Here is a 27,500-nt window from a genome sequence, read left to right as displayed (position 1 = left end):
TTGCCATCCGGAAGTATAACGGGCCAACACAAAAAAACTATGTGTCACCTTGAACGTTTATAGTCTGGTTAATACAGTTTAGTGAGAATTACTCATAGACGCGGATGGCAAAAAGCAATAATGAAGATCTGATTGACGTCAACTTAATAATATCGATATGTCACACTTACATCATAACAACAATTTCTACAGGCAACAGGAAATAATTCTTCTTTATAATTAATGCCCATAGGGCATGGTCTCGTTCACAAAAATCGGTAAAAGACGTGCATGAAACAGTGTCAGATAAAGCTGAAAGAAAAATACAAGAAAAAAAATATACCACTTCCAAAAATCAGCTTTCCTTGACTTGGAGTCTAAAGTCAAGAAGGTAGTTGGTCAGAGTGATTTTGATACCTATGATCCCGATAAATCCATTGATAGAGCACTCGCTTCATACCCCGAGATCGATCCTGAGATTTTTGTCAGACCCCCTTGTCCATCCAGCAGTGATTGGGTAGCTGGGTCTGTTAGATCTTTGAAAGTACTTGTGATAAACTAGAGTCGTATCCAAAGGAAAACAAACAGTTGTTTTTTGTCCGTTTCACCTATAGAAACCGGGATAAACTTCGGCTCCGTGGGTTTAATTTCACTGAAGGACTACCTTGATATTGATGGTGAAAATTGACTTTATTGTCAAAAATATGAACCTTGAGTAAAGTTTATATGACTTATTGAGTAGAGTAAATACTATTTTATGAAAAGCATAAACCCAATATTTTATATTTTGTACCGTTCTAATTTTAATGTCGCCCATCGCCTCTAAAAAGTATAATGTTGTAACTAAAAATAAAATTCATGGTAAATATCAGATTTATGTAAAGTTTTTATGTCGTATTGGGAAGAATGACCAAAGTCAATCTAAAATTTCACATTTTTGGGGTCATTTTATGTTTAAATTACTTTTTCTTTTTGGACCAATGGTTCAACTGAACATAATACCGTTTTGAGACAGTGGGTCACATTTTACATTTAGAGATCCGCTTCACATTGACATAATTCCAGTTTGACGCTATGATTCACATATTATACTACTACTCAGGCTAACCTAAGTTTTGTCTTAGGAGTGATGCTCACGTCATTTACGTAAACAAAGTATACAAATATGGCAAGGTCAACATGCTCTGTTAACAACATTTCATGATTAACCAGTTAACTGTCGTACTCAGAAAAAAAATTGTATTTAAAAATTTGGCCAGAAAACTTGTCCTTCAAATATCGATCGATTTAAATGACCCCTAATCTTGGCAAAGACTCTCAACTCTGGTTTGAGAATTTTTGTCAAGATAAGGGTCCTGGGACCAGTTTTGAGAGTTTTTGTCAAGATGAGGGTCCTGGGACCAGTTTTGAGAGTTTTTGTCAAGATGAGGGTCCTGGGACCAGTTTTGAGAGTTTTTGTCAAGATGAGGGTCCTGGGACCAGTTTTGAGAGTTTTTGTCAAGATGAGGGTCCTGGGACCAGTTTGAGAGTTTTTGTCAAGATAAGGTCTGGACCGTTTGAGAGTTTTTGTCAAGATGAGGGTCCTGGGACCAGTTTTGAGAGTTTTTGTCAAGATAAGGGTCCTGGGACCAGTTTTGAGAGTTTTTGTCAAGATAAGGGTCCTGGGACCAGTTTTGAGAGTTTTTGTCAAGATGAGGGTCCTGGGACCAGTTTTGAGTTTTTGTCAAGATGAGGGTCCTGGGACCAGTTTTGAGAGTTTTTGTCAAGATAAGGGTCCTGGAGCATTTTGAGTATTCCCAGGCTTCTTGCAGGCATTTCCCTTGTTCGATTACTTGGATTATTTTTAATCAAAAGAAATAATAACTGTCACAACACTAAATATAATCTTATTTGTCCAAATCGATAGAGGCAAAGTCACCTCTTGGGGCAAAGTCACCCCAATGAAATGTCGTAAGCCTTAGCCGGCACTGTGCTAGTGTAAAAATGTTTGCACGGCAAAAGTCTTAGCACGGAGCGGTTGTACTCTTCAGTGCACGTAGACACTCTCCGAAATGATACCACTGGGACATTGTTTTATTTTCGAGTGCTCCCAAATAACATTCAATTATTTTTACACCAATTCCAGGCCGACAACAATATAGCCGTACTCTCGACAAACAAGTATTAAAAATTTGGGGTCAGAAAACTCGTCCTTCAAATATTGATTGATTAAAATGTCCCTCATCTTGCTTTTAAAAAAATCTCAAAACCTGGGAATAAAACGAACGTCCTTTTGCGTCCACCGTTAAAGATCTTATATTCTTTTTAAAGTCATGACGGCTGTGGTGCCAACATTTTGTCAAAGCAAAAATTAAAAACATATTCTGTCTTATAATGGTCACACCCCTATGCGTACGACGTATTGTTACGCTGGAAAGCTGAATTCAATAGAAAAATAATGTTGGATGCACAGCTTCTATTTTTTTATCTATTACATGACCTTATATGAACGCTAGCTCAATAATCTACTTTAACCATTTTGATGGATATGAAAGGCTTAATTAAACGTGAAATATTAACTCTCGGCTTAATTAACAAAAATAATTAACTATAAAATGTCTCAAAAAGGCTAAATGAGGCGTATCATTGCAGTGGAGCTCTGAGGAAAGCATTTATATAATATGACGAAGGTCAATTACCAGAAGTATATAGAAAATGAGATATTCTTGGGAAGTGCTGGTGAAACTATCACAAAACAAAACAGGGTGGAAATCCAATATCTGTAAATTATGAAGAAGAATGAGAGGCAAGTATGATGTAGAAATCGCTTCGAACAAAGAATGGACGGATTACCTTTCCAGGCGTGGATGTCTCAGCGACGATCCCACAAAACCAATACCCATCTTTAAACAACAAACACACATTGAAGGCAATAATATTTGAGAGAGAAACACAGTTTGACACAAGACCAAGCAAAGAATTGATGCCTTAAAATGAGAAAACACCTTTTTTAAAACTCTGATTTAATTTTCAAATGTCAATGAATAGTAAACGCAGACTGATAGCCAATCATAGACCAATAAGAGAAAATGTATGGCACAGAAATAGAGTTGGATCGGAAAAATAATTCTCCAGGTATGATCAGACAGGCTCTAGATTGGACCTTCATGGGCGGAAAAAAGAAGTTTGAAAGTTCTAGTTAGGCAAGAAGGACATCTGGAGATAGAAAGGCCAAGGAACAGAATTATCATGCTCCCAACTGATGAAGATGATCTGTAACCAAACACACTGGAATAGTACCAAAAAAAAAAAAACAACCCAAAACACTTGAGATTTTTTATAGTGCAATATCCACTAAATGTGCTCAAAGCGCTTTACAATGGATCCCTGACTGACAGCAACACGTAACATGTAGAACGAGACATGGCGCCTGTTAGGCGATGTTACAATTTTTTTTCTGAGAGAGAAAACGCTGTTAACGTCCATGTACTCATTTTACACCTGAGTACGTTGAGAGAATGTGAGTAAAGAGCCTTTTCCAAGGACTCAACTTTGCGCCGAGTGAGGCTCAAACCCAGGACCTTCCGATCCTAAAGTGAGTGTAATACCACGAGACCACATAGCCGCACAACAGCTCCTATTCTTTGCATTATCAAGGGCTGAGACGGGTAAAACAAAGTTTAACACTGTACCAGTAACAGCAAGTCGGTTTTGATGTCTGTTGGGTGATAGATATACTTCTCAATCCACATACAGGGAAGAAACTGTAAATTCCATGGCGAGTCGTGTGTCAAATATTCCTGGAGACGATTTGCATGAATTGTTTCACGAGCACTTACCTACTTCTAATCCCGTGTCATCCCTTTTCTATACACGTTTTGTGACAAAAGCTGTGCTATATCATAGGGCAATTCAGATTTTTTAAAAGTTAGGTACTCCTGATACAATTGATTCAATCACCTATAATTCTGACTTCATACTAAATTGACCGACTGCATAGGGAAAAAAATCACTTTAAGCTTCCTCTGTCATTGATGTCGTGATTTCTTTGTTCGCGCCGTTCTGTTCTCGGATTCTGGTCGTCTGTGTCACGCTGTCCGTCGTGTCCTCGACCTTGATTTCCACGACCTTGGCGTCTCCGACCTTTGACCCCCGGACGAGACGATTGCACCGTCTGACGTACTTGCGAATGCCTTGGCGGAAAATCTCTGCCTTGGCGGTGTTCATGAAGGCAACCAAAACCTGAAATAGAAGAATAAATAATATAAGCCACCGCCTCATAACAGTTCTATGTCGCAATGCGTAAGATGCCCACTGTTAAATTCTTAATAAAACATTCTTTTAACTTGAGCATTTATATAGAGCAATATTCACTAAACGTGTTCAAAGCGCTTTACAAGGGGTCCCTGACTGACAGCAACAAGTAATATGAAGAACAAGACATGACGCCTATAAGGCGATATTACATTTTTTTTCCCGACAGAGACAACAGCATTTAAGGGCTAGGTACTCATTTTACGGTAAGAGAATGTGAGTAAAGATCCTTTTCCAAGAACTCAACTTTGCGCCGAGCGAAGCTTGAACCAAGGACCTTCCGATCCGAAAGTGAGTGTCATACCACATAGCCCCACAATTAAACTCAAGTGTCGTATTTTTGACTGGAAATTCAATTTTTAGCACCCAAATCACCTCGACATAGACTAATAATTAGTGATTATGATATGAATGATATTGAAATGTTATGAATAGGTCCTGATACGCCTGTTTCAATAACTGATGTCTCGTCTCTTTTTTCGTCTATTTTGTGAATCATCATCATCATCATCATCATCATCATCATCATCATCATCATCATCATCATCATCATCATCATCATCATCATCATCATCAGCATCATCATCATCTTTATAACCATTATCGTTCGCCGTCGTCGTTATGGTCGTCATTGTAAAATTGTAAACACTGAATTCGGTGTACTTTTGGTTAAATTTTAGCATAATCAAAATGAATAACTAAATAGAATGAAATAATAATAATAAAAAATAATAATAATACTAATAATAATAATAATAATAATAATAATAATAATAATAATAATAATAATAATAATAATAATAATGATGATGATGATGATGATGTCAACAACGTGCACATACTTTCACGTCTGATAGCCGAAAGCAATTATGGGCTCCATAAACATTGTTGTAATGGACAGTATTTTTCGTTGGAATGAGAGTATTTCTATTACAACAATGAGCCCATAACAATTTGGTTATCAGACCTGCAAATAAGTACACATCGACCCACATAAAACGAATAATCTATCGGTGACGTCATCAATCAGAATAAATCACTGATTGATGACGTCACCGATAGATTATTCGTTTTCTTTCGCGTCCGCAAATTATGTATAGGTACGAAATGAGCCTATAGCAATTTGAGTTACCATAGACCTACACATAAATACACTTCGGGTTGTTACTATAACACAAAAGCTCATACAGCTATACTCACTACAGTACAGCTCATGGCCTCCATCCCCCTGGCGACGGTGTTGACGAGAATCCACTGCCAAGCCTCCACAAAGTCATCGTCCGTGAAGATTCCCATATCCCCTGACGCCAGGTACAGGTTTAGAACCCCCAGGCAGAAGGACACGGCACCAGAAGTGTAGGCCAGTTTTTGTAGGACTTGTAGCCTGGGTCGCATTGGATCTGGAAGGAAATTTATACACACGGAAAAATATGTAAGATTTTTCAGTAGATTTATACAAGAAGGAGATGATTGCTTATTTCCCTCTTATAATGACCGCGGTCTTTGGTGTATGATGCATCATTACTCGGTGTACATCTTGTATTGTAAATCTACGTCATGGGGGATTCGGATAGCTCAGTTTGGTAAAGCACTCGCTTCATACGAAAAGATCGATTTCTTTTTTTTTTCTGACACCCCCCCCCCCCTGTCCATTCAAAAGCGATTGGGCAGCTGGAACTGTTAGATCTGGCATAAAATACATTGCAATAGACCAGCGTCCTATCAAAAGGACAACACGCAGTTGCTGTTGTCCGTTTCACGCTAAAGACACGGGGATAAACTCCAGCTCGATGGGCCGATATTTAGCAGATCCAGCGGCCCAATCAATTCTGGATAGACAGGGGGATCAAAAATATATTCTCGTCTTCACCGGAAATCGATCTCGGTCCCTTTACACGTGAAGTGAGTGCTCTACAAACCCACCTATCGGGACCTCCTTGTATGGACGAAACCAGTCGCTTTTTTTTGTCGCAACAGCGAACCCATAACAACGTGGGTTATCATTCCTGCAAATAAGTGTGCCTTGGACACCTATAAACAAGTACACAGCAATGGGGAATGTTTTGGCATTTCTGGTGTATGGATGGGAAGGGGGGGGGGGGGGGCGGTGTAAAGCGTTACTTAATGTTGTGTCATGTTCCTTGTCTGAACAAAAAAAGATTTACGACATCGGAAGATGAAAGGGAACCGGAAGTGTAGCGTGTGGCGCGAGTTAAAAATGCATTTAAAGTCAAGGTCGTGAGTGGTTGTTTTTGGCGGGAAGATGGATGGATAGAGGAGTGCTTGTGGCCGACGTGTACTTATTTACATGTCTGATGACGGGACGCAATTATGAGCTTGATTTAACATTGTTGTAGTGAACAACATGGTACGTTGGTTTGAGCTTAATTCATTTACAACAATGAGCCTATAATATGTTGAGTTATCAGATCTGTAAATCATGAGGAGACTACATATGTTTTCCAGCTTGTAGACCTGTCTTTGGGCGTGTGTTTATTTATGTGCGTGAAGTTAATATATTTAAATAAGACGGATATGTTACACAAGCTTCTTTCTGCCTGCAAAACTGAATATCATAAATTCCTCTTTAAGTAAAGGAAGTTGTGGTGCTAATGTTGTGTCATTGCGATAAATTGCTTCTTTCTTATAATGGCGGCGTTCTTACGTGCACGATGTATTGTTACTTATGTTTTAAGGGTGTTAAAGGAACACTTGGTCCATTTTAAAGCCCCATTACTGATGTGATATGATATATGATGTTATATCATTATTCCAAAAGGCAGCGTTCGAAAGAGAAAATAACACCCAATGTACATTTTGTATTTTTGTGTTAATCGCGTGTGCTTGTCTTATGTGTCTGTGTGTTTGTAGTCCAAATGAGCACAAAAATGTAGTCCAAGAGAACCCTGACTCATGGAGTTTGAGCTGATCCCGGTATGTGCAGCTTTAAACAGACAGGAACAATTTCTTGCAAACCCCCTTTTTGGCTTTTTGTTAAGGACGGTATATTCCCGTAAGATACATTCTGCCAACTGGAATAGACCCAGTTACTACCCCAATTCTAGTGGGACTGAAGGAGGAATAAAGGCTTTCAAAATTAATTTAAAATATAACGGCCAAAAACGGATCGAAACCTTTTCTTTTGTTTTGGAGATGAATGCTTTACTGTTTAGGCTGTTCACAGTCTTCCCCCTCCCTCAGTGATAATGTTTGGCATTGATCAGAGATTCCTACGGGAATTTCTGATTAGATAGATTATCATGGGAATTCCTCTATGTTCAGCCCCTATATGTGTCAACTGTCGTGTTGTGTAACGGAGCTGTCCCATCAATCGCCGAGAGAGAGAGAGAGAGAGAGAGAGAGAGAGAGAGAGAGAGAGAGAGAGAGAGAGAGAGAGAGAGAGAGAGCAATCCCATGGTCATATCTAACACGGGCCGAGTCCTTGACTGGAAAGGAAACAGTCAAGTGTATAGTTATAGTTTTTGGAGACGATATTTGTTTTTCCTTGCAACTCAGCTCTCTGTCATGCATTGTTGTTTTCTTTCTTTTTTCTTTCTTTTTTTGTTTGTTTGTATTTTTTTGTTTGGTTTGTAAACATTTGAGTGTATTCCTCTAAGTGAGGACATGTGATTTTGTCTGAATGACACTTTTATGTGATCTCAAACGAAGTACATTGATAGTTTTCTCTTGGAATTTATATATAATCCCATTTTGAACCATTGGAACCCTTTTTGTTAGTTTTTTCTTGTGTACGTTTAATTGTAAACCTATAACTGTTTTGACCATCCTATTTTCTTCCTTTTTACTGGCGCTGAAATGATTTAAAATGTATCGCAAGCGCTGTTAAATCTTTAAAGACAAACAGACACGAGTCCATCCAGAACGCGTTTAACAAAAAGACAAGAAACACAAGTGACACTAAGTACACAAACGGGCTGTGGTGACAAAACCCTCTTAATGGGAGTTTTTTCAACCTATTTGATCCTTTATTTACATAACATTTCAATCTAAAATTATTTCTTTGGTTTAGCTATTTCGAGAGGCCGTTATTTTCTTGAGCTATCGTTTTTTTGCTACAGCACAATTATAATTTAGCAACGAGAATTGTAAGTGGCCTAGAGGAAAAAGGGAAGTTTTAGACAAAGAGATTCGAACCCCTGGGTGAGGATCCTGACCTCCCATAGTGGGCAGGGAGGTACACACTGTGTCTTCTATCCCCTTATATCTGTTTTCCAACATGCTTTCTGTCTTTGTCTTGGAATGAGATTACTTGGTTTTTTTCCTGGCCCTGGTCGGAGTCCTGGCTGGGAGGGAAACAGTCAAATGCATAGTTATTGTTTTGGGAGATGATATTTTTTTCCTTGTAAATCATCTCTCTGTTATGTATTAGTATATTTGTTATTTTTTAATGTATAATGTAAGCATTTGAGTGTGTTCCTCTTTGTTGGATTTTGTTCTTGTGTCCGGATGAGACTTATAAGTGATCTCAAACAAAGTACATTGGTGATATGCTCTTGGAATCTACATCTGATCCCTATTTGTTCCCAGTTCCCCTATGTCTTACTTTCTCTTGGATGCCTCAATTGTAATTCTAGAACTTTTTACTATCCCATTTTCTTCCTTTTTACTGGCGCTGATATAACCTAAATGTGTTGCAAGCGCCGTAAAACCCTTAAAAACAAAAAACAAACAAAACAGATTCGAACCCAGGCTGCTAAAAGATAATAATAAGATACCTGATCTCGTTTAAAATAGTTGTTTTGTAGTGTGGTATCGATAATCGCTGTTAATATTTGTTAAATCCAATATCACGTATCGATTTCAATAGATTTCAATGGACATTTATTTGGAAAGCAAAGATACCCATCCTTGATATTAAAATAGAAACCTCGTATCTACAAAATATTTATCTACACTTCGCGAAATTCCAATTTTACAATCGTTTTAACTTCATAATTGTTTTTGGTACTTAATTAATTTTTTAGTATCTAATGTGATTTTATTGAAATCTAATATGTGGCCCATCGCCTCAAAACGTATTATGTCGGATTAAGCAGATGACAAAAGGAATTTGAGATTTAACTGACAGGAAATGTGAAATATTAGGGGTTTTTTTCAATTTAAGAAGTTTAAGGAAATTAAGCTTTTTGGTCTCAAATGCCGGAAGATGCTGTACAGTAAACAAAAATGAAGGCCAGACGAGGAAGAAGAAGACCGAGGTCCAGTTATGTGAAAAATATCCTGGAATGGACAGGGATGTATGGTAGAGAGATGTGCGATGCCGTAAGCAGGCGTGAGGATTGGGCAAACATTTGTCATCGCAGAGCGCGGCAGCCAACGTCATTGAGGACGACCCTGGCTTGTAAGTAAGTAAATAAGTACGTAAGTAATAAGTAAGTAAATAGTTTAACTCACTCAACCTTAACACCGACTATATCCGTAGTTTATCCGGGGTTACTTTTACCCAACTGCCTATTTATTACATTTTCCTGAGACAAATTATAGGCGTAGTATCAAAGCTACTGGTTTTTTTTAGTTTTAGTTTTAGCATGTTAATGGTGGTTGAATAAAACTATCTATGTACATGCTCATTTTTAATACTTTTTTTTCCAATCTTGAAAAGTAGCAAAAATCTCTAGGATTGAGTGAGTTAATGCATGATATTCATTCTCCTCAACAAAATGTGAAATTTTAAACCTTGTCTTATTTCTTTGAATATTAATCAAATTGTTAGCATCTAGGCCACCACAACATAATACCATTTTGAGGAGATGAGCCATTTAATGGGAGAACTGATGTTGAACCAATACCTATGGCATTGGATGTGTTTGTTTTATCGTGAACCAGCCACCTGACCAGTGTCTTGAGCAATATTTACACACGGGCGGGTATCTCAATAGAAGGAACGAAGTTGACGTCACTCAGCTCTTTGTTATTATTTTTAGACAGCCTGTTATTGATTAGTTCTCGCTGAATCATGTCAATCAGACAATAGACGTTTTAAAGTTTACACAGTTTTTGTGTGTTGGTATATTTGTTCTGGCCGATGGGTGTTGTGAGTATTTCACCTAAACGTATAGCATCAATAGTGAGGCTTATTGTGTTCTAACAGTTGTATAATATTAGTTTTGTTCGACGTGCACATACATGCAGGTCTGACATCCGAACGCAATTATGGGCCTAGTTTAACATTGTTTAATAGACAATGTTTGCGTCATTTTTTGATAATCATTACAATGAATTGGGTTATCAGACCAGCAAATAAGTGCACGTCGGTTTTGTTAATTGGTAGAAATCATCAACCTCTTAGAAATATTGTATTTATATGAATTATTCTTTAAGATCTATTTCAAGGGAAGACTGGGATAACCCGGCGTAATCCGCAGTGCGGAGCCTCAAAGTAAGCGAAGGCTAGGTGACTTGCTTGTGGCGGGTAGTCGAACTCGGTACCTTCTAGGTACGAAGCAAAGACCATACCGCTGAGCCACGCTGTCCAATACAATACGATAGGAATATAATAGGTGACCAACACAGTCCTTTAAAAAAAAACAGAAAATAAAGAAAAGAAAAAAGGTGAAAAGAAAAAAAAAAGCCCATAATCGACACAGCGTTTTAAAGAATGGATACAATTAATCAATTTACGGTAATTTCAAAGTATTTACATATAATTTCATAAATCACATTTTTTCTTTATAACCAGGCAACGCAACAACGTTTTTTACTCGAACGAACGTAGAGACGCCATTTAACGATCGAAAAGACTGAAATCAAACTTTCATCCAAAATGCAACAACAGGGAAGAAATGTCATGACGAATCACACTTTACTTTTCCGGTTCCAGGTTCCTTGGTAGTGTGTAACCAGTCCTTCGAAGGACTAATATTGAACAGGTTATATTATATTTAATCGTAGGATGGCATAACTATTTTAGTAGCAGGGTGCATAGTCAGATTCTAAAAATTACGGCACGTAAAAGACCGACGATGGATGGTTTTTATTGACGACCGACATTATATAGTTAAACTAGAAAATAAAATGCCACACTCTGAAACCAGAAGATATTTATTCAGTCCTCCGGAAGAGTAGTTTTACACTTCCAATGAGATTGGAATCAGTTTGTTGGGTTTTTTTTTTTTTTTTACATATCACATTCGTTGTCTATTATTGGCATATAACAATCTGGCTGGGAATCCATCTCCTGATAAACAAACGTTGATAAAACCGTTCTTATACTTACCTGATGCAAGACGAAGGTGAGAGATAAATCTATTAATGTTATACGTTTAGATAAAATACTCACAACATCCGCCAGTTGGATATAACGTACCAATACACGAAAAATATCCCTTACTTTAGAAATTATCGTCTGATTGATATAAGTTAGTGATCAATTATAATCACCATAATGGCTGTCTGAAAACAATGACCCAGAGCTGAGTGACGTCAATTTCGTTTCTTCTATTATTTCTTTAAAAAATAGGGCTGGGGGCCAAAATTGTTCCGTAAACCCAATGTTAAATTTTTGCCATCGAACACAGAATACTGGCAAATCCAAATAATTATATAACATTATTTTTATAGATTGATATACGATTCACTTGCGGCCGTTTTAAATAATCATGGGGTAATGCTAACACCCTTAGACTCCAAGGATTATTAATTAATTAGAAAATCTACTATGGCATAATGATCGGTCATTTGAAGCAGGGAATGAGTTGGCAGATTGGCTTTTACCAGCAAGAGTATGATTGTTATGTACTCTTACGACGTAAGTGGCATAATTGCAGATTTGTAAAATATGTTTTCATGGATTATTGAAATAAATCAATATCGGTGAACTTATTTTATCTTATATTATGCCCAAATGGAAGAATGCGTTTGTCAACAAACTGCCGTTTCTTTCATCCACCACTTATCTGCCACTCACTTGACCCGTGGTGTTCAGCTCATTTTAATTTTAGAACTTCAGTTGTATTTCTTCCCTCTTCCATCGATAGTAATCAAAGAATTTAAATTTCAAAAATGAAAATTTAGTCTTTCTCAGGAAACAAAGGGCTTTTAAACTAAAACTGTTAAACTCGTCCGTTACTAAGGACATTGGAATTGTTTAGCGGCCATATTGGATTATTACTGTTTATTGTTTATTTTTTATTGAGAAAGGTTAAAAAATAATTAATGAACTAATAGCAATGATAATTAGTATTTTGATAGCTTAATATATTATCTAAAAGAAACAGGTCTATGTCTTATTTCTTTCGTGTCTACATTTGGAAAATTGACCTGAAATTTGTCAATTTTTATGCTTATAAAAATGTTCAAATCTCAAAGCAGATAAATCAAAGATATAACACTTTTTAAACTATCAAAAAGCTTGTGTAATATTTAGATTATGCCTTTGTAACTTAGCAAATTACCTTCAGAGTGTTTTGAAGCTGCAAGATTCCTCTTCAAGGCTTGGGCTGAGTAGACGAATCCAAACGACGTTGCGAATCCGTAGAGCACAAAGAATATCTGACATAAAAACAACATGTACTTAGACCATTCCTCTAGCAGAATTACCATCACGTCCGAAACCACCACGAGACTGAGATGAAACGAATACATTTTCAAAATAAAAGGGAGTTTCAGAAACCGAGGAGGTCCCGTTGTTGCCTTCGTGGTGTCAAGAATGATGAGAACAAGGTTAAGATACGACGAGGTGAACCCGGGAATACCCAGAGAGAATATGATTCGGGAGAAATAGAAATCAACTCTTTGATTATGGCCGTAGGCGTCTACCGAGAGAAAAATGAATCGTGTAAAAGAACACGAAAATGTCATAGCGGCTAGGGCTATTACGCTTTTACTGCAGTTTCTCCATCCTTTTTCCGCAATTGATAAAACAGTTACAAGGAAAGCTGAAATTGCGACCAGTAGAAAGATTAAGGAGAAAAAAACAACGTGAAAGTCCCAGAAAGCGCCCCATGCATCTAGAGCAGAGTTCCATTCCGGCTCCGGTTCTGGCCAAGCAGGGCCGGGCTCCGGTTCAGACATTGGCTCTGGTTCAGAATTAGCCTCCGAGACGGAAGCTGGTGCGACCTCTGATGTTGCCTCTGGCAAAGATCCATTCCCAGATTCAGATGTTGGTTCTTTTTCAGACGTTGGTTCCTTTTCAGATGTTGGTTCTTTTTCAGATGTTGGTTCTGTTTCAGATGTTGGTTCTGTTTCAGATGTTGGTTCTGATTCAGATGTTGGTTCTTTTTCGGATGTTGATTCTGTTTCAGATGTTGGTTCTTTTTCAGATGTTGGTTCTGATTCAGATGTTGGTTCTGATTCAGATGTTGGTTCTGATTCAGATGTTGGTTCTTTTTCAGACGTTAGTTCTTTTTCAGATGTTGGTTCTTTTTCGGATGTTGGTTCTGTTTCAGATGTTGGTTCTTTTTCAGATGTTGGTTCTGATTCAGATGTTGGTTCTTTTTCAGATGTTGGTTCTTTTTCAGACGTTGGTTCTTTTTTAGACGTTGGTTCTTTTTCAGACGTTGGTTCTTTTTCAGACGTTGGTTCTTTTTCGGATGTTGGCTCTGTTTCAGATGTTGGTTCTTTTTCAGATGTTGGTTCTATTTCAGATGTTGGTTCTGATTCGGTTGTTGGTTCTTTTTCAGTTGTTGGTTCTGTTTCAGATGTTGGTTCTTTTTCAGATGTTGGTTCTTTTTCAGATGTTGGTTCTGATTCAGATGTTGGTTCTTTTTCAGATGTTGGTTCTTTTCGGCGTTGATCTTTCGCGTTGGTTCTTTTCAACTTGGTTCTTTTTCAGACGTTAGTTCTTTTTCAGATGTTGGTTCTTTTTCGGATGTTGGTTCTGTTTCAGATGTTGGTTCTTTTTCAGATGTTGGTTCTGATTCAGATGTTGGTTCTTTTTCAGATGTTGGTTCTGATTCAGATGTTGGTTCTTTTTCAGACGTTGATTCTTTTTCAGACGTTGGTTCTTTTTCAGACGTTGGTTCTTTTTCGGATGTTGGTTCTGTTTTAGATGTGGGTTCTTTATCAGATGTTGGTTCTGTTTCAGATGTTGTTTCTGATTCGGTTGTTGGTTCTTTTTCAGTTGTTGGTTCTTTTTCACTTGTTGGTTCTGTTTCAGATGTCGGTTCTTTTTCAGACGTTGGTTCTTTTTCAGACGTTGGTTCTTTTTCAGACGTTGGTTCTTTTTCGGATGTTGGTTCTGTTTCAGATGTTGGTTCTTTTGCAGATGTTGGTTCTGTTTCAGATGTTGGTTCTGATTCGGTTGTTGGTTCTTTTTCAGTTGTTGGTTCTGTTTCAGATGTTGGTTCTGATTCAGATGTTGGTTCTGTTTCAGATTCTGGTTCTGTTTTAGATGTTGGTTCTGTTTCAGATGTTGGTTCTGATTCAGATGTTGGTTCTGTTTCAGATGTTGGTACTGTTTCAGATATTGGTTCTTTTTCAGACGTTGGTTCTTTTTCAGATGTTGGTTCTTTTTCAGACGTTGGTTCTTTTTCAGATGTTGGTTCTTTTTCAAATGTTGGTTCTTTTTCAGACGTTGGTTCTTTTTCGGGTGTTGGTTCTGTTTCAGATGTTGGTTCTTTTTCAGATGTTGATTCTGTTTCAGATGTTGGTTCTGATTCAGTTGTTTCTTTTTCAGATGTTGGTTCTGTTTTAGATGTTGGTTCTTTTTCAGATGTTGGTTCTGATTCAGATGTCGGTTCTTTTTCAGATGTTGGTTCTTTTTCAGACGTTGGTTCTTTTTCAGACGTTGGTTCTTTTTCGGATGTTGACTCTGTTTCAGATGTTGGTTCTTTTTCAGATGTTGGTTCTGTTTCAGATGTTGGTTCTGTTTCAGATGTTGGTTCTGTTTCAGATGTTGGTTCTGTTTCAGATGTTGGTTCTGTTTCAGATGTTGGTTCTGTTTCAGATGTTTGTTCTATTTCAGATGTCGGTTCTTTTTCAGATGTTGATTCTTTTTCAGACGTTGATTCTTTTTCAGACGTTGGTTCTTTTTCGGATGTTGGTTCTTTTTCAGTTGTTGGTTCTTTTTCAGATGTTGGTTCTTTTTCAGATGTTGGTTCTTTTTCAGATGTTGGTTCTTTTTCAGTTGTTGGTTCTTTTTCAGCTGTTGGTTCTTTTTCAGTTGTTGGTTCTGTTTCAGATGTTGGTTCTGTTTCAGATGTTGGTTCTTTTTCAGACGTTGCTTCTGATTCAGCTGTTGGTTCTGATTCAGATATTGGTTCTTTCTCAGCTGTTGGTTCTGATTCAGATGTTGGTTCTTTTACGGACGTTGGTTCTGTTTCGGATATTGGTTCTGTTTCAGATGTTGGTTCTTTTTCAAATGTTGGTTCTTTTACAGATGTTGGTTCTATTTCGGATGTTGGTTCTTTTTCGGATGTTGGTTCTGTTTCAGATGTTGGTTCTGTTTCAGATGTTGGTTCTTTTTCAGACGTTGGTTCTTTCTCAGCTGTTGGTTCTTTCTCAGCTGTTGGTTCTGATTCAGACGTTGGTTCTTTTTCAGATATTGGTTCTGATTCAGATATTGGTTCTTTTCCAGATGTTGGTTCTTTTTCAGATGTTGGGTCTGTTTCAGATGTTGGTTCTGATTCAGATGATGGTTCTATTTCAGACGTTGGTTCTGATTCAGAAGTCGGTTCTTTCTCAGAGGCTGGCTCTGATTCAGAGGTTGGTTCTTTTATCGATGTTGGTTCTTTTTCAGATTTGGGCTTTGATTCATCTGTTGGTTCTGATTCAGGTTGTGGTTCTGACTCAGATGTCGATTGTGAGTCAGATGTTGGTTCCGACTCTGATGTTCGTTCTTTTTCAGATATGTTTTCGTCTTCAAGTGTGGCTTTAGATTTATACTGGGATGTTGACTCATATTGGGATGTCGTTTGTGTATCTAGTATTGTTTCTGTTGAAATTGGTTCATTTACCTCTGATGCCGTATCTGTATCATACGTCGGTTCATATTCTGTTGTTGGATCTGTTTCGGAAGTTCTTTCTGATTGAGATGACGATTCAAGTTTAATGCTCGATTTTTCGTTTGTCTCTGAAAGTGTCGTTGTGAGAATGCTAAAACTAGGCTCAATTTCACGTTTTGCCCTTTTGTATTTTCGATGATAATATCGATGTTCTGTGTTAAAATCTTTCATGGGATTAAAATACTTTAACTGATTCACGACCGTTTTACTTTTTATTTTTAAATATGTCTTGAATTGGAGAATTGGTTTTGTCATTTGAATTTGACTTAATGTTGATGGGTCTAATTGTGATGATAAAGGCCTAAATGGATCTGAGACACGGTTTGCCGATGTTCCAGAAATGTCTTGACCAACCGCAATGCTCAGCATGCACGCCATGTTTGTTAAAGTTGTTAGTGAAATGGATGACGTGTTGAAGAACAACCTTTTATCACATGTCATATTTGACTATCTATATCGAGAGTGGCTCATGCGACAGATTTTCTGTGGGGGATTTTTCAGATGAAACCGTGTAATGATAATATTTATTTTTGTCCTTTATTAAAAATTAAAGTTGAATATTTTGAATATTTTAAAAAACTCTAAAGCCATAAGAATAGTTCGACGTCACCATTGTTCTACATGGCTTATACATTAACCATTACATATAATTTGAGAAGATATTATTAATTCTCTGAGTAGCTTCATATCCTGTATGTAGATTTTTAATGATTTAAAGAGACACATCGTTGGTTTGAAGTCCGATTCCTTTGAAGAAATGACATCATAATTTGATGTCCAAGAAGCTTGGGTAGGAATTATGTCAGTCTGTTTAACTTGCTAGTTTTGTTTTTACCGACGTAGTAACAGCCATCTTGTTGTATGGAGTCGTAGGTAAATATCATCCATTGCTCAGCACTGTCCCTAAAACCCAGTTATCTGGAGATTCAGAAAATTAGTTATTAAATTTTAACATTTCTATGAGTGACGAACGAAAACTAATAGAACAATGAAAACTGGATTTGTTTGAAGGTTTGTGAAATAGAATTGATGATAAAATCATTTCGATAAGTACATACCATACCTTTTGGTTGTGTAGTGAGAAGAAGATTCAAATGTACAAATCATTAAATTCATTAGAAAACGGGTATCAAAGGAAAGAGATTGATGGATGGATGGATGGAATTTTGAAGGAATGAAGGAAGTATTAAGTTCTTCACATGAGATCACACATCACGTTGTTACCTGAAGTCCGATCTGATTGTGGACTACACTTAGTTTTATCGGTGTTATGGGCGTCAGACGAATCAAACCAACAAACAAAACTATGTGTAACCATTAAGTGTCTATAATCAGAATTATAAGAATTAATGAGAACTAATCACTCAACTGGCAGTCTAAACACAAAAAATAGCAAAGAGCCAAGAGGCTTCATCCATTCGATTCTAGGAGTCCATATTTGCAGGTCGAATAATCGAATGCAATAGTGGGATACATTTAACATCGTTGTATTAGACAACATTTTGAGCTGGTTGATAAGTTTTCCATTACAATAATGAGCCCATCACAATTTGGGTTGTCAGATCTGCAAACAAGTGCACGCCGATTCTATACAATTTTGACATGACATGCTTGCTTATTTTCTTAGATCCCCTATGTTTCCAGATTGTTGTTTGTTTTTCGGGATATTTTGATTGAAGGCATTTTTATTTTCATAATCAAACCAATTAAAATCGCAGAAATGTTTTTTGTTTTGTTTTTTGGATTTCAAAATCTGAAGTTTTGACTGCTAATTTCAAAGTTAGTTTATTTAAATTGGTTTAGCTAAAATTGTGTTGATTTTTGGTTTCAAATATCCGTTGATCAGTAAAATTAAAAGTAATATTAATATATTTAAAAAAAAAAAAGATCTGTCCCGATCATTGCAAGATGCAACAGCCAGAATGAGATTAGATAAATAAGTTATGAATACAGAACTGATCTATCACGTGAATACGACATATTATGGCCAAATGTAAATGGATGGTTGGACAAGAATTTGGTGACAAATGCGTTGTGCGTTACTTTATCTAGTGGGGGGGGGGGGGGGGGATGATGAAGGCAAAGTTTTATTTCAGCCGCTTCCAGCAAGTATCGATGACATGACAGATAGAATAACAGCGCTGATAGAATCAATACGGTGGACCACAGCCTGATACTTTTTTGTGATATCCGCGGCACAAAGAAGCACTTATACTCGCAAATCATGAAATGAAAACTTTTAAGTGTGTAATAACACACGTGTCCAAGTTAGTGTGTGTGGTTTGCTCTCGTCGGTCTTGTTCTTTTCTTTTTCTTTTCTATTTCTTTTCTACTTAAAAAAAATACCGTGTGATAATTTTGCCATGTTCTTTTGGAAAAGAAAAACCCCTGTAGATTAGACACATAACCTTAACTTCAACACACTCGACGGACTATGCAATTTGAGACTCTTTGTAGCTCTTTGGGCGGTCACCGCTTGTTACTGACCCCCCAAACTCGTTCTAGTGTGGAAATTGCAATTTGATGCTTGTAAGAGCTACTTGCTGGGCGATCGCAATCTATTCCTGAAGATCATTGATACAGTAAACCCTTTTCAACGGATGGCCATGAACAAAATGACACAAGTGCGGTTTTGGCTCAGTTCCCGCTCACAGGCTTCAAGTTAGTGCTGATGTTTTTACCTTTCTATTTTTTTTGGCACTGTACCCATAGATTTTTGTTAGAAAAACTTTAGCAGCAGCGATAATGATGATATAGTCTACTTTACACAATGAAGGAATATATCGTTTCCTTTTTTCATTCAGAAGGGGGGGGGGGACCAAGAAAGAGAGAGAGAGAGAGAGAGAGAGAGAGAGAGAGAGAGAGAGAGAGGAAAAGGGGGGGGGGCATATTGAAAGCTCATTACAAAACTATTGAAAACAGCGATTGATGATAAAGATACTATTGCTCATTTGAAGAAATATGATTCCAAAGACCTGTAAGTCATAGGCATTAAAAAAAATAAATTAGATTTGATCCTGTTGGCTTTTTCTCTCCAATAGATTCAGAAATTTTCGCCTTATAGTGAAAAAGATCGCAACAGATATAGTTTTCGTTGAAAATACAAGTTATTTTCGATATAGTTAAAACAATTTTAAAGTAATGCTTTCTATTTCCTTTTTTTTAAATCGGGGAATCTTTCAACTCGGGCTAGAACTTGTGTTTCTCTCTTGAAATTGAAATTGATTATTTTTGAGAATATGAAAATATAAGAATTAACAATAGTTTTCAACTGAGCAAATCGGGAGCTAATACTAATAATCTTGCTCAATGACGTAAGTATAAAAAAAAACCAGGACCTGGCGGGTGACGTGCAATGCCTTAACTGCTCGATCACCTTCCCAACCCTTAACCCTCTTCCGCACTAGGACAGGACTGTCCTGGGACAGTCCTGTCCCAAATCTGTAACATATAGAATTTAGAGAAATCTTCCGCACCTATTGGGACGGGACAAAACAGTCCCGTTGTGTCCCAAGCCGTTGTGAAATGCTACAAAATCAACGGGACAGGACTGTCCCAGTCCCGTGTTCATATCGTTTGTGATAGTAGAAAAATATAGCAGACTTCCGCACTAGGACAAAAAAGTCCCAGACTTGGCGGCGCCGTGTCAAAATTGAAATGCCTGTTTTTATTTTCTGCATTCCTACTACTACTGCTACTACTACTACTACTACTACTACTACTACTACTACTACTACTACTACTACTACTACTACTACTACTGTTGCTTCTGCTGCTGCTAATTCCACTAATATATTAATACCTACATCCCTTACATTTTGTATTTATTTCCAATTCCATTGTATTTATTTTCCAACAATAGTCCACACTTTATTTTAGTTCACTGTCTTCTATACTGCATTACACAGTTCCTATCCGCCTCCCCTCTTTTAACATAATTAAGTACGCACCTTTTATAAATTTCTATTGCTCTGTTTTAATTCGCGCTTCCTCACAAAGTAGCATACAATTTCCTGCCCATCATTGTTTTTGTTTATGCATCTTAACAACGCCACTACCACATTATCTCATTCGTCTGTAGTTTTTAATTCATCATGTGTTGATGAAGGGGAAACCCGAAACGTCCATTTATCTGTTTTTGTATATTAAACTGAAGCTTACATTCAATTTCACAGTTATGATTTATTTATTTATTTAAATTCTGAATATAAAAAAGCAAGAACAATTCAAAAAATAATTCTATGTGATGAAACCACGTACAGAAGGCATAGCAGCATAAACATTTTCGGCAATTTAAAAAAGTATGTTTATAAATATAATTTAAGAAGTGTCACACTTTGTGACACAGCAGTAACGTGTCTAAAACCGGTCGCACATCTATTCGGTACCTTGTGGGATCAATTATCTTTATCATTATTTATTTCGGGAATTTTCAATGAAAATATTTTTAAGTAAGTCCTTCTGAGCCACTTGGACTCATTGTAAGACAAATTAACTCCTTTAGAGCCTTGTAGCCAATGGTGGCAGGAGTTATTCCGGTTTCAATAACGTGAAGCGGACAATTAACGTATTTGTTTGAAAACCTTTGAACAGGACGCTAGTCTATCGCAGATTACTATCCCAGCTTGACAGGTACCCTTTTACACCTGAATGGAGTGAGTGATTGGAGTAAATTTTCTTGCTCTAGAAAGTACAAATTGGCTTCGATCGGAATCGAACACAGAACCTCTGAGTCCAGAGTACAACGCGCTAACCATGGGCCATCTTGCCTCCTAAGCTTATAAATCCGGAACTTATCCATGTTGCTGTAGCGTTGAGCAGACAGATAACAGTTTAAAATTTAAAATAATAAAATTCCCTTTTTCATCCCATAGGGGAAATTTTTCTCGAGGGTCTATTCCAAGGGAAGACTGGAATAACCCAGGCGTCAGCCGCAATGCAGCGCCGCAAATTGAGCTAGGGCGAGGTATAACCCAGGCGTTAGCCGCAGTGCAGCGCCGCAAATTGAGGCGAGGTGACTTACTCAAGGCAACACAGCGCATCAGCGGGTGATCGAACTGATGCCTTTCGGGTACGAAGCAAAGACCGTACCACCGAGCCATGCTGACTTTCTATTATCCTCTTGAATGATGCTAGTCCGTCAAAGATTACTTTCATCAGCGAACTGGTACTCATTTGCACCTGGGTAAAATGAGGTGATTCCAAGAAAGTCATTTTAAGATAAGATCGGAGATCACCATAGAGTCTACGGAATTGACCCTTGAGCAATCTTTGAGTCATTAAAGGATGCACCCAATATTGTTTTCTCTTTCAATTTGTCTTTTTTTTCCACGTAGTAAAGCACAGAAATATGCAACCCCTATTTCATCCATTACTTGTAGTAGTAGTAGTAGTAGTAGTAGTTAGTAGTAGTAGTAGTAGTAGTAGTAGTAGTAGTGTAGTAGTAGTAGTGTAGTAGTAGTAGTAGTAGTAGTAGTAGTAGTAGTAGTAGTAGAGTAGTAGTAGAGTATAGTAGTGTAGAGTGTAGTGTATGAGTAGTAAGTAGTGTAGTAGTAGTGTAGTATTGTATGTAGTATGTAGTAGTGTAATAGTAGAAGTAGTGGTAGTAGTAGTAGTAGTAGTAGTTAGTAGTTGTAGTAGTTTTTAGTAGTAGTAGTAGTAGTAGTAGTAGTAGTAGTAGTGGTAGTAGTAGTAGTAGTGTAGTAGTAGTAGTAGTAGTAGTAGTAGTAGTAGTAGCAGCAGTAGTAGTAGTAGTAGTAGTAGTAGTAGTGGTTGTGGTAGTAGTAGTAGTAGTAGTAGTAGTAGTAGTAGTAGTAGTAGTAGTAGTAGTTGTAGTAGTAGCAGCAGCAATAATATTACTCTTGCTATAAGAATATTTCATGATTATATAAATCTTATGTAAACAAATCCCATTGTACAGTGTAAAAAAATCATTATCGTCATGTCGTATCTTATGTTGATTCATAAAATGTGAATTATTAGAGTTGTACCAAGGACTTATTTTTTAAATTATTAATTTATAATTCAAACTATTAAATAACTAATCTATTAATTAGAAGATTTTACATTATTATTATCACCATTATAATTATCATTATCATTATTATTATTATTATTATTATTATTATTATTATTATTATTATTATTATTATTATTATTATTATTATTATTATTATTACTATTATTATCATTATTACTATCATTGTTTGCCTTGCTTTATTATTGATTTTATTTACTTGATTTGTTGATGAAAATATTATATTCTTGTATGAGTTATATTGACAATTGCCTACAAATAAACTTTTGAATCTTGTAAAAAAAAATAAAAAAATAATGCATTCGCGCAGGTGTGTCCCGGGACAGTCCTGTCCTAGTGCGGAACCCCTTTTGAATAGAAGTTTTCTCCAGTGGGACAGGACAAATTTGTCCCGGGACAGTTTTGTCCTAGTGCGGAAGGAGTCTTAGAATACCAATACAACAATATTATATCATTCAAGATTAGACTCATCAGCCTTAACCACTCAACCACCTTGCCAGCCCCCCCCCCCCCCCCATTTTTTAAAACATTAATAATAAGAATAAGTCGTGCCTATGGAGCCGGAGTTTTACCTGGTTTCTATAGCCTGAAAAAAACCAGACAATAGCAATTGCTTGTTACCCTTTGGATTGGACGCTAATTTATCGCGAAGTACTTTCCGCCAGATCTAACAGACCCAGCTACCCAAATACTGATGACTTGACGGGGGGACGGGGGGACGGGGGTCAGATAAAAATCTAGACTGCACCCGGGATTGCGAGTGAAGCGAGTGCCCTACCAACTGATCTATCATACAATACATTATATCATTCAAGATGAAATTCATTAGCCTTAACTTTGTGCGGCTATGTGGTCTAGTGGTATGCCACTACTTTCGGATCGGAAGGTCCTGAGTTCGAGCATCGCTTGGCTCATGGTTGAGTGCTTGGAAAAGGCTCTTTACTCATATTCCCTCACCGTACTCATGTGTAAAATGAGTACCTGGCCGTTAACAGCGTTTTCGCAGTCGGAAGAAATTGTAATATCGCCTAAAAGGCGTCATGTCTCGTTCTACTTATTACATATTGCTGTTGGTCAGGTACTCCTTGTAAAGCGCTTTGAGCACATTAAGTGGATATTGTGCTATATGTGACCCATCGTCTCAAAACGGTATTCTGTCGGGATGAACAAGATCCTGAAAGATCAATTTTAAGCTTTACTGGTCAAGAAAACAAAATTTTGGTTTTCAGCACTTTAAAATTCTATATTTTTTTCTTCAATGATACATTCATGGACTCAACACAAGTCTGATGTTTTTGGTCATAGATTCTATTTTCAGCACCTTGATCATCCCAACTTAATACCGTTTTGTGGCGGCGTGTCACATATAAAAACGCTCAAAAAGCTCAACCAATGTGTCACCGTGGCAATACAATACATATTTATTATTCAAGATTAGTTTCATTAGCACGACCTTCATCAGGGTGTGGGTCAATAGCAATCTATTCTGACATAATTATATTACCCTTTTCACCAAGAGGGCAGTAACATCAACGTGACTGGGGGGCTGGGGGGGGGGCGGGGGGCTTCAGCGTTTCGGAATTGATTGAAACCTCTTATTCTCCTGGGTATTTTTCTTTTCCAAAATCTCCCTATTATTCCTAGAATATTGTTTCCAGACACTCTAGTTACCCCCCCCCCCCCTCCAAAAAAACCCCCCAAAAACCAACAACTAAAAACCAACAATTATCTCCATTTGACACTCTCCTTACCAACCATAGGAAAATCATCACATTCGTAACGATGCAACCGACCATTTTCTCATTCTGATCTCTTTTGTACATCACAAATTGTAAAGAAATGCTTTGATTACAGCTATAAGTACTAAACACTGTGTTGTAGACATCATTTTGCTGAACAATCTTCTTTATAGAATACACTTGTTACTTTTTTGTTTGAGTAAGAAAAGTCTATTTTTGTGTTGGGTGGGGGTGAATTTTCGGGGGAAATTCTAAAAATGGCTGATAAGGAGAGAGTTAATGGCCACACATTGCACGGTTTATGCACCTCCTCACACATTTTTTGTCAACTTACTTGACGTGATGTGTATTGCTTAGTTTTATTTGAATATCTATGACCACGTCGTGTAACTGCGCCGGTTGCAGAACCAATCATACAGTGCGGCTTATTCAAATACTTACTATCTAGTTGTGGATGGCAAAAATACAATCTGAAACAATAACACGCGTAGGTGTCTATGTGTAAGACTATAATGTGTGATTTAAATGTCTTTTTGTACGAGTTTTGGGCGAACTGTTCCCATCGTTGGCTGGCAAAATTAAACGGCAAACAGTGGTGTGACATCATCCTATTCCTATCTTTCTCGTGTTTCTATCCAAAAGCTTGATCTAGTTGGAGGAGGTAGTCAAGAGAGAATGATATAAGCATACTCTAATGATGCTATGCGTTTAGGTAAAATACTCACCTCTTTATTCTCCCAGATCAATCGCACCAACCCACAAAACTATGTGTAACATATTATAACGTCCATTGCCTGTTAGAGGTACTTTAGTGAGAACTAATCACCCATTTGGCGATTTAACACAATTACATCAATTTTATTAATTTTATTTATTGATTGTAAGCATTAAAGTAAAATACTCACAACCTCAACCCGCCAGATAAAACGTGTTAACAACACAAAACTACATTTCAGCTTAAACGTGTTTGTCTGATTGAGAACTAATCACTCATCTGCGGCCTAAAAACAAAAACTAAGTGCTGAGTGACATCATATTCATTCATTCTATACGGCTTTGACAATCTCAAATCCCCACTGCCAGGTAAAACACTGGTGTTAGCAGTCAATGTGAGCACTCATCTTATATATACTTACCTATGTATGTGTTTGTGTTGCAATAGCATCGTGTGAGAGAGACGAATGTACTGAAAACCAGTCGGATAAAGATGGGGAGTGAGAAGAGAGGGACGGAGGGAAGGGGGGGGGGGCAAAGAGAGAGAGAGAGAGAGAGAGGGGGGGGGGAGGGGGAGGGGGGAGGGGGGGGGAGGGGGGGGGAGAGGGGGGGTGAAGGGAGTGAAGAGCGAGAATTTGGAAGAGAGAAAGAAAGAGGAAGAGATGAAGAGAGAGAATATATATTAAGATATATAATATATATATTTTATTTATTAGAAGAGAGAGGGGAGAGAGAGAGAGAGAGATTTCATTGAGTATTTATACAGTGCAAAATCCACTTACGTGCTCAAAGTGCTTTCCAGTGACTCCCTAACCAATAGCAACACTTAACATAGTATTATGATAATGTTACGTGTCGCTATTATCCAGGGACTCTTTGCAAAGCGCCTTGAGCACGTCTAGTGAAATTGGACTATATAAAAGCACAATACGTGTTATGGGGGTTTTTTTTTTTATAAATCACGTAGTCTGATATACTCGGTAGTTATAACGCTACGTATACAGGATATCATCATCACCATCATCATCATCATCATCATCATCATCATCATCATCATCACCATCATCATCATCATCATTATCATTAGTATTGATTCAGTTGGTTGTTCATTTGCTTATCTGTCCTACGAGTATCACGTATTTGGTGTATTTAAACAAAATTAAATTAAATGAATCAATTATTGTTTTGTTTGTAAAGTCTTCTTTAAAATCAAAGTGACACATAGACATACACACATACGCGCACACGCACACACACACTCATACACACACACACACACACACACATGTAATCGTGTTTTTAAGGAGTGACGCGAGATGCCAACTCGTATGATAGTTTATTAGTGTCATCTGTTCCTGCCACTTGCACTAAGATTCTCTGACCACGCCCACTGATGGCCAATCAGTGAGCAATCAACTGATGATGACGATGATGATGATGATGATGATGATGATGATGGTGATGATGATGGGGATGATGATGATGGGGATGATGATGGTGATGATGATGATGATGGGGATGATGATGGGGATGATGATGGTGATGATGATGATGATGATGATGGGGATGATGATGGTGATGATGATGATGATGATGATGATGATTATGATGATGATGATGATGATGCCCTTTATTGACGACCAGCATTTATTTAGGGCAAGAAAATAAGGCACCATCACTCTGAAACCAGAAAATCAGATGACTGGTTTTACTCTCTATTGGGGTGACTTGATATTCTATCAAAAGCGAAAGTTTCAAATCGATGCTATGCGTTTATGTTAAATACTCATCGGTTCTGCCCGCCAGATCAAACGCATCAACACACAAAATAAATCAGAAACTATTAACGTTTATAGCAGGAACGAAATCGACGTCACTCAGCTCTTTGTTATTATTTTTAGACATTTTTGTGACTAGTTCTTATTAATTTACGCATATCAATGGGATTACAAACGTTCTGGGTTACACATTGTTTTCTGTGTTGGTGCGTTAAATCCGGCTGGCGGATAGTGTGATTATTTTACCTAAACTTTTAGCATCAATAGCCTGATTGAGGGGAAATTAGTGAGACCCAAGGCGGTCAAAAAACAAGCACAAAGTGCTGATTGATGTCAACTTCATACATTCTATAGATACTGCATTATAGTGAAATTCTATCACAAATGGTACTTTTGTCGCCATTTTGTAGAGATCGATATATGATTCAAGGGAAAGAACCGTGTGAAATATTAAAAAAATAATTTACTCCCTTGGCTGGGACCAATCACAATTATGAGGGCTGGTACGATGATAAGGCCCAAGGTAGTAATTCAAATTGAATAGTAGTGATTATATATCGGAGTTTTTTCACATTGATTAATACCTACAATATAAAAATCGAAAATAGAGTAGGTTAATTAATAGTTTGTTGTTTTCTAGGTGACTAAAATGATGTCGAACGTTACACACTTCAGAATCACCTCTATCTTCTCTCTTCAATTGATTTTCGATTTAACCCCTATCTATCTATCTACCTATCTATCTATCTATCTATCTATCTATCTATCTATCTATCTATCTATCTATCCTCTATCTATCTATTTATCTTTGCAAAGCTAGAGGTTTGAAAATGTTTTTGCCAAGATGAGGGTCATTTAAATCAATCGATATTTGAATGGTGAGATTTCTGGCCAAATTTTTAAATACGAGTTTTTTCCAGAATACAACAGTTACCAGACTAAATGTTTGCTGGGTTTTTTTTCAGACTTTCTTCTATTGAAATTCACATCTTTCCAT

At 37.3% G+C, this 27,500-nt stretch overlaps 3 protein-coding genes across 3 annotated transcripts in view; 1 reads left to right on the top strand and 2 right to left on the bottom strand.

Annotated features, from left to right (window-relative positions):
* LOC144970733 (uncharacterized) overlaps positions 1-27,500 on the top strand; it is a 78,600-nt gene that overhangs the window by 28,431 nt on the left and 22,669 nt on the right. The window lies entirely within an intron of this gene.
* LOC144970732 (uncharacterized) lies at positions 1,546-25,113 on the bottom strand. The gene is made up of 5 exons (XM_078910689.1): positions 24,737-25,113; positions 15,037-17,153; positions 12,687-13,717; positions 5,473-5,672; positions 1,546-4,200 (listed from the first exon to the last, which is right to left on the bottom strand). Exons 2-5 carry the CDS (start codon positions 16,674-16,676, stop codon positions 3,973-3,975), a joined length of 3,099 nt encoding a protein of 1,032 aa, XP_078766815.1. The 5' UTR covers positions 16,677-17,153; positions 24,737-25,113; the 3' UTR covers positions 1,546-3,972.
* Positions 19,183-25,176, bottom strand: LOC144971628 (uncharacterized). Its single transcript, XM_078912701.1, has 4 exons — positions 25,148-25,176; positions 22,305-22,449; positions 19,897-20,015; positions 19,183-19,210 (listed from the first exon to the last, which is right to left on the bottom strand). Exons 1-4 carry the CDS (start codon positions 25,174-25,176, stop codon positions 19,183-19,185), a joined length of 321 nt encoding a protein of 106 aa, XP_078768827.1.

This window comes from Berghia stephanieae, chromosome 4, assembly GCF_034508935.2.
Source record: "Berghia stephanieae isolate SIO BIC M18660-M18661 chromosome 4, UCSD_Bste_1.3, whole genome shotgun sequence".
NCBI lineage: Eukaryota > Metazoa > Mollusca > Gastropoda > Nudibranchia > Aeolidiidae > Berghia > Berghia stephanieae.
This window is presented reverse-complemented; position numbering and strand designations above follow the sequence as displayed.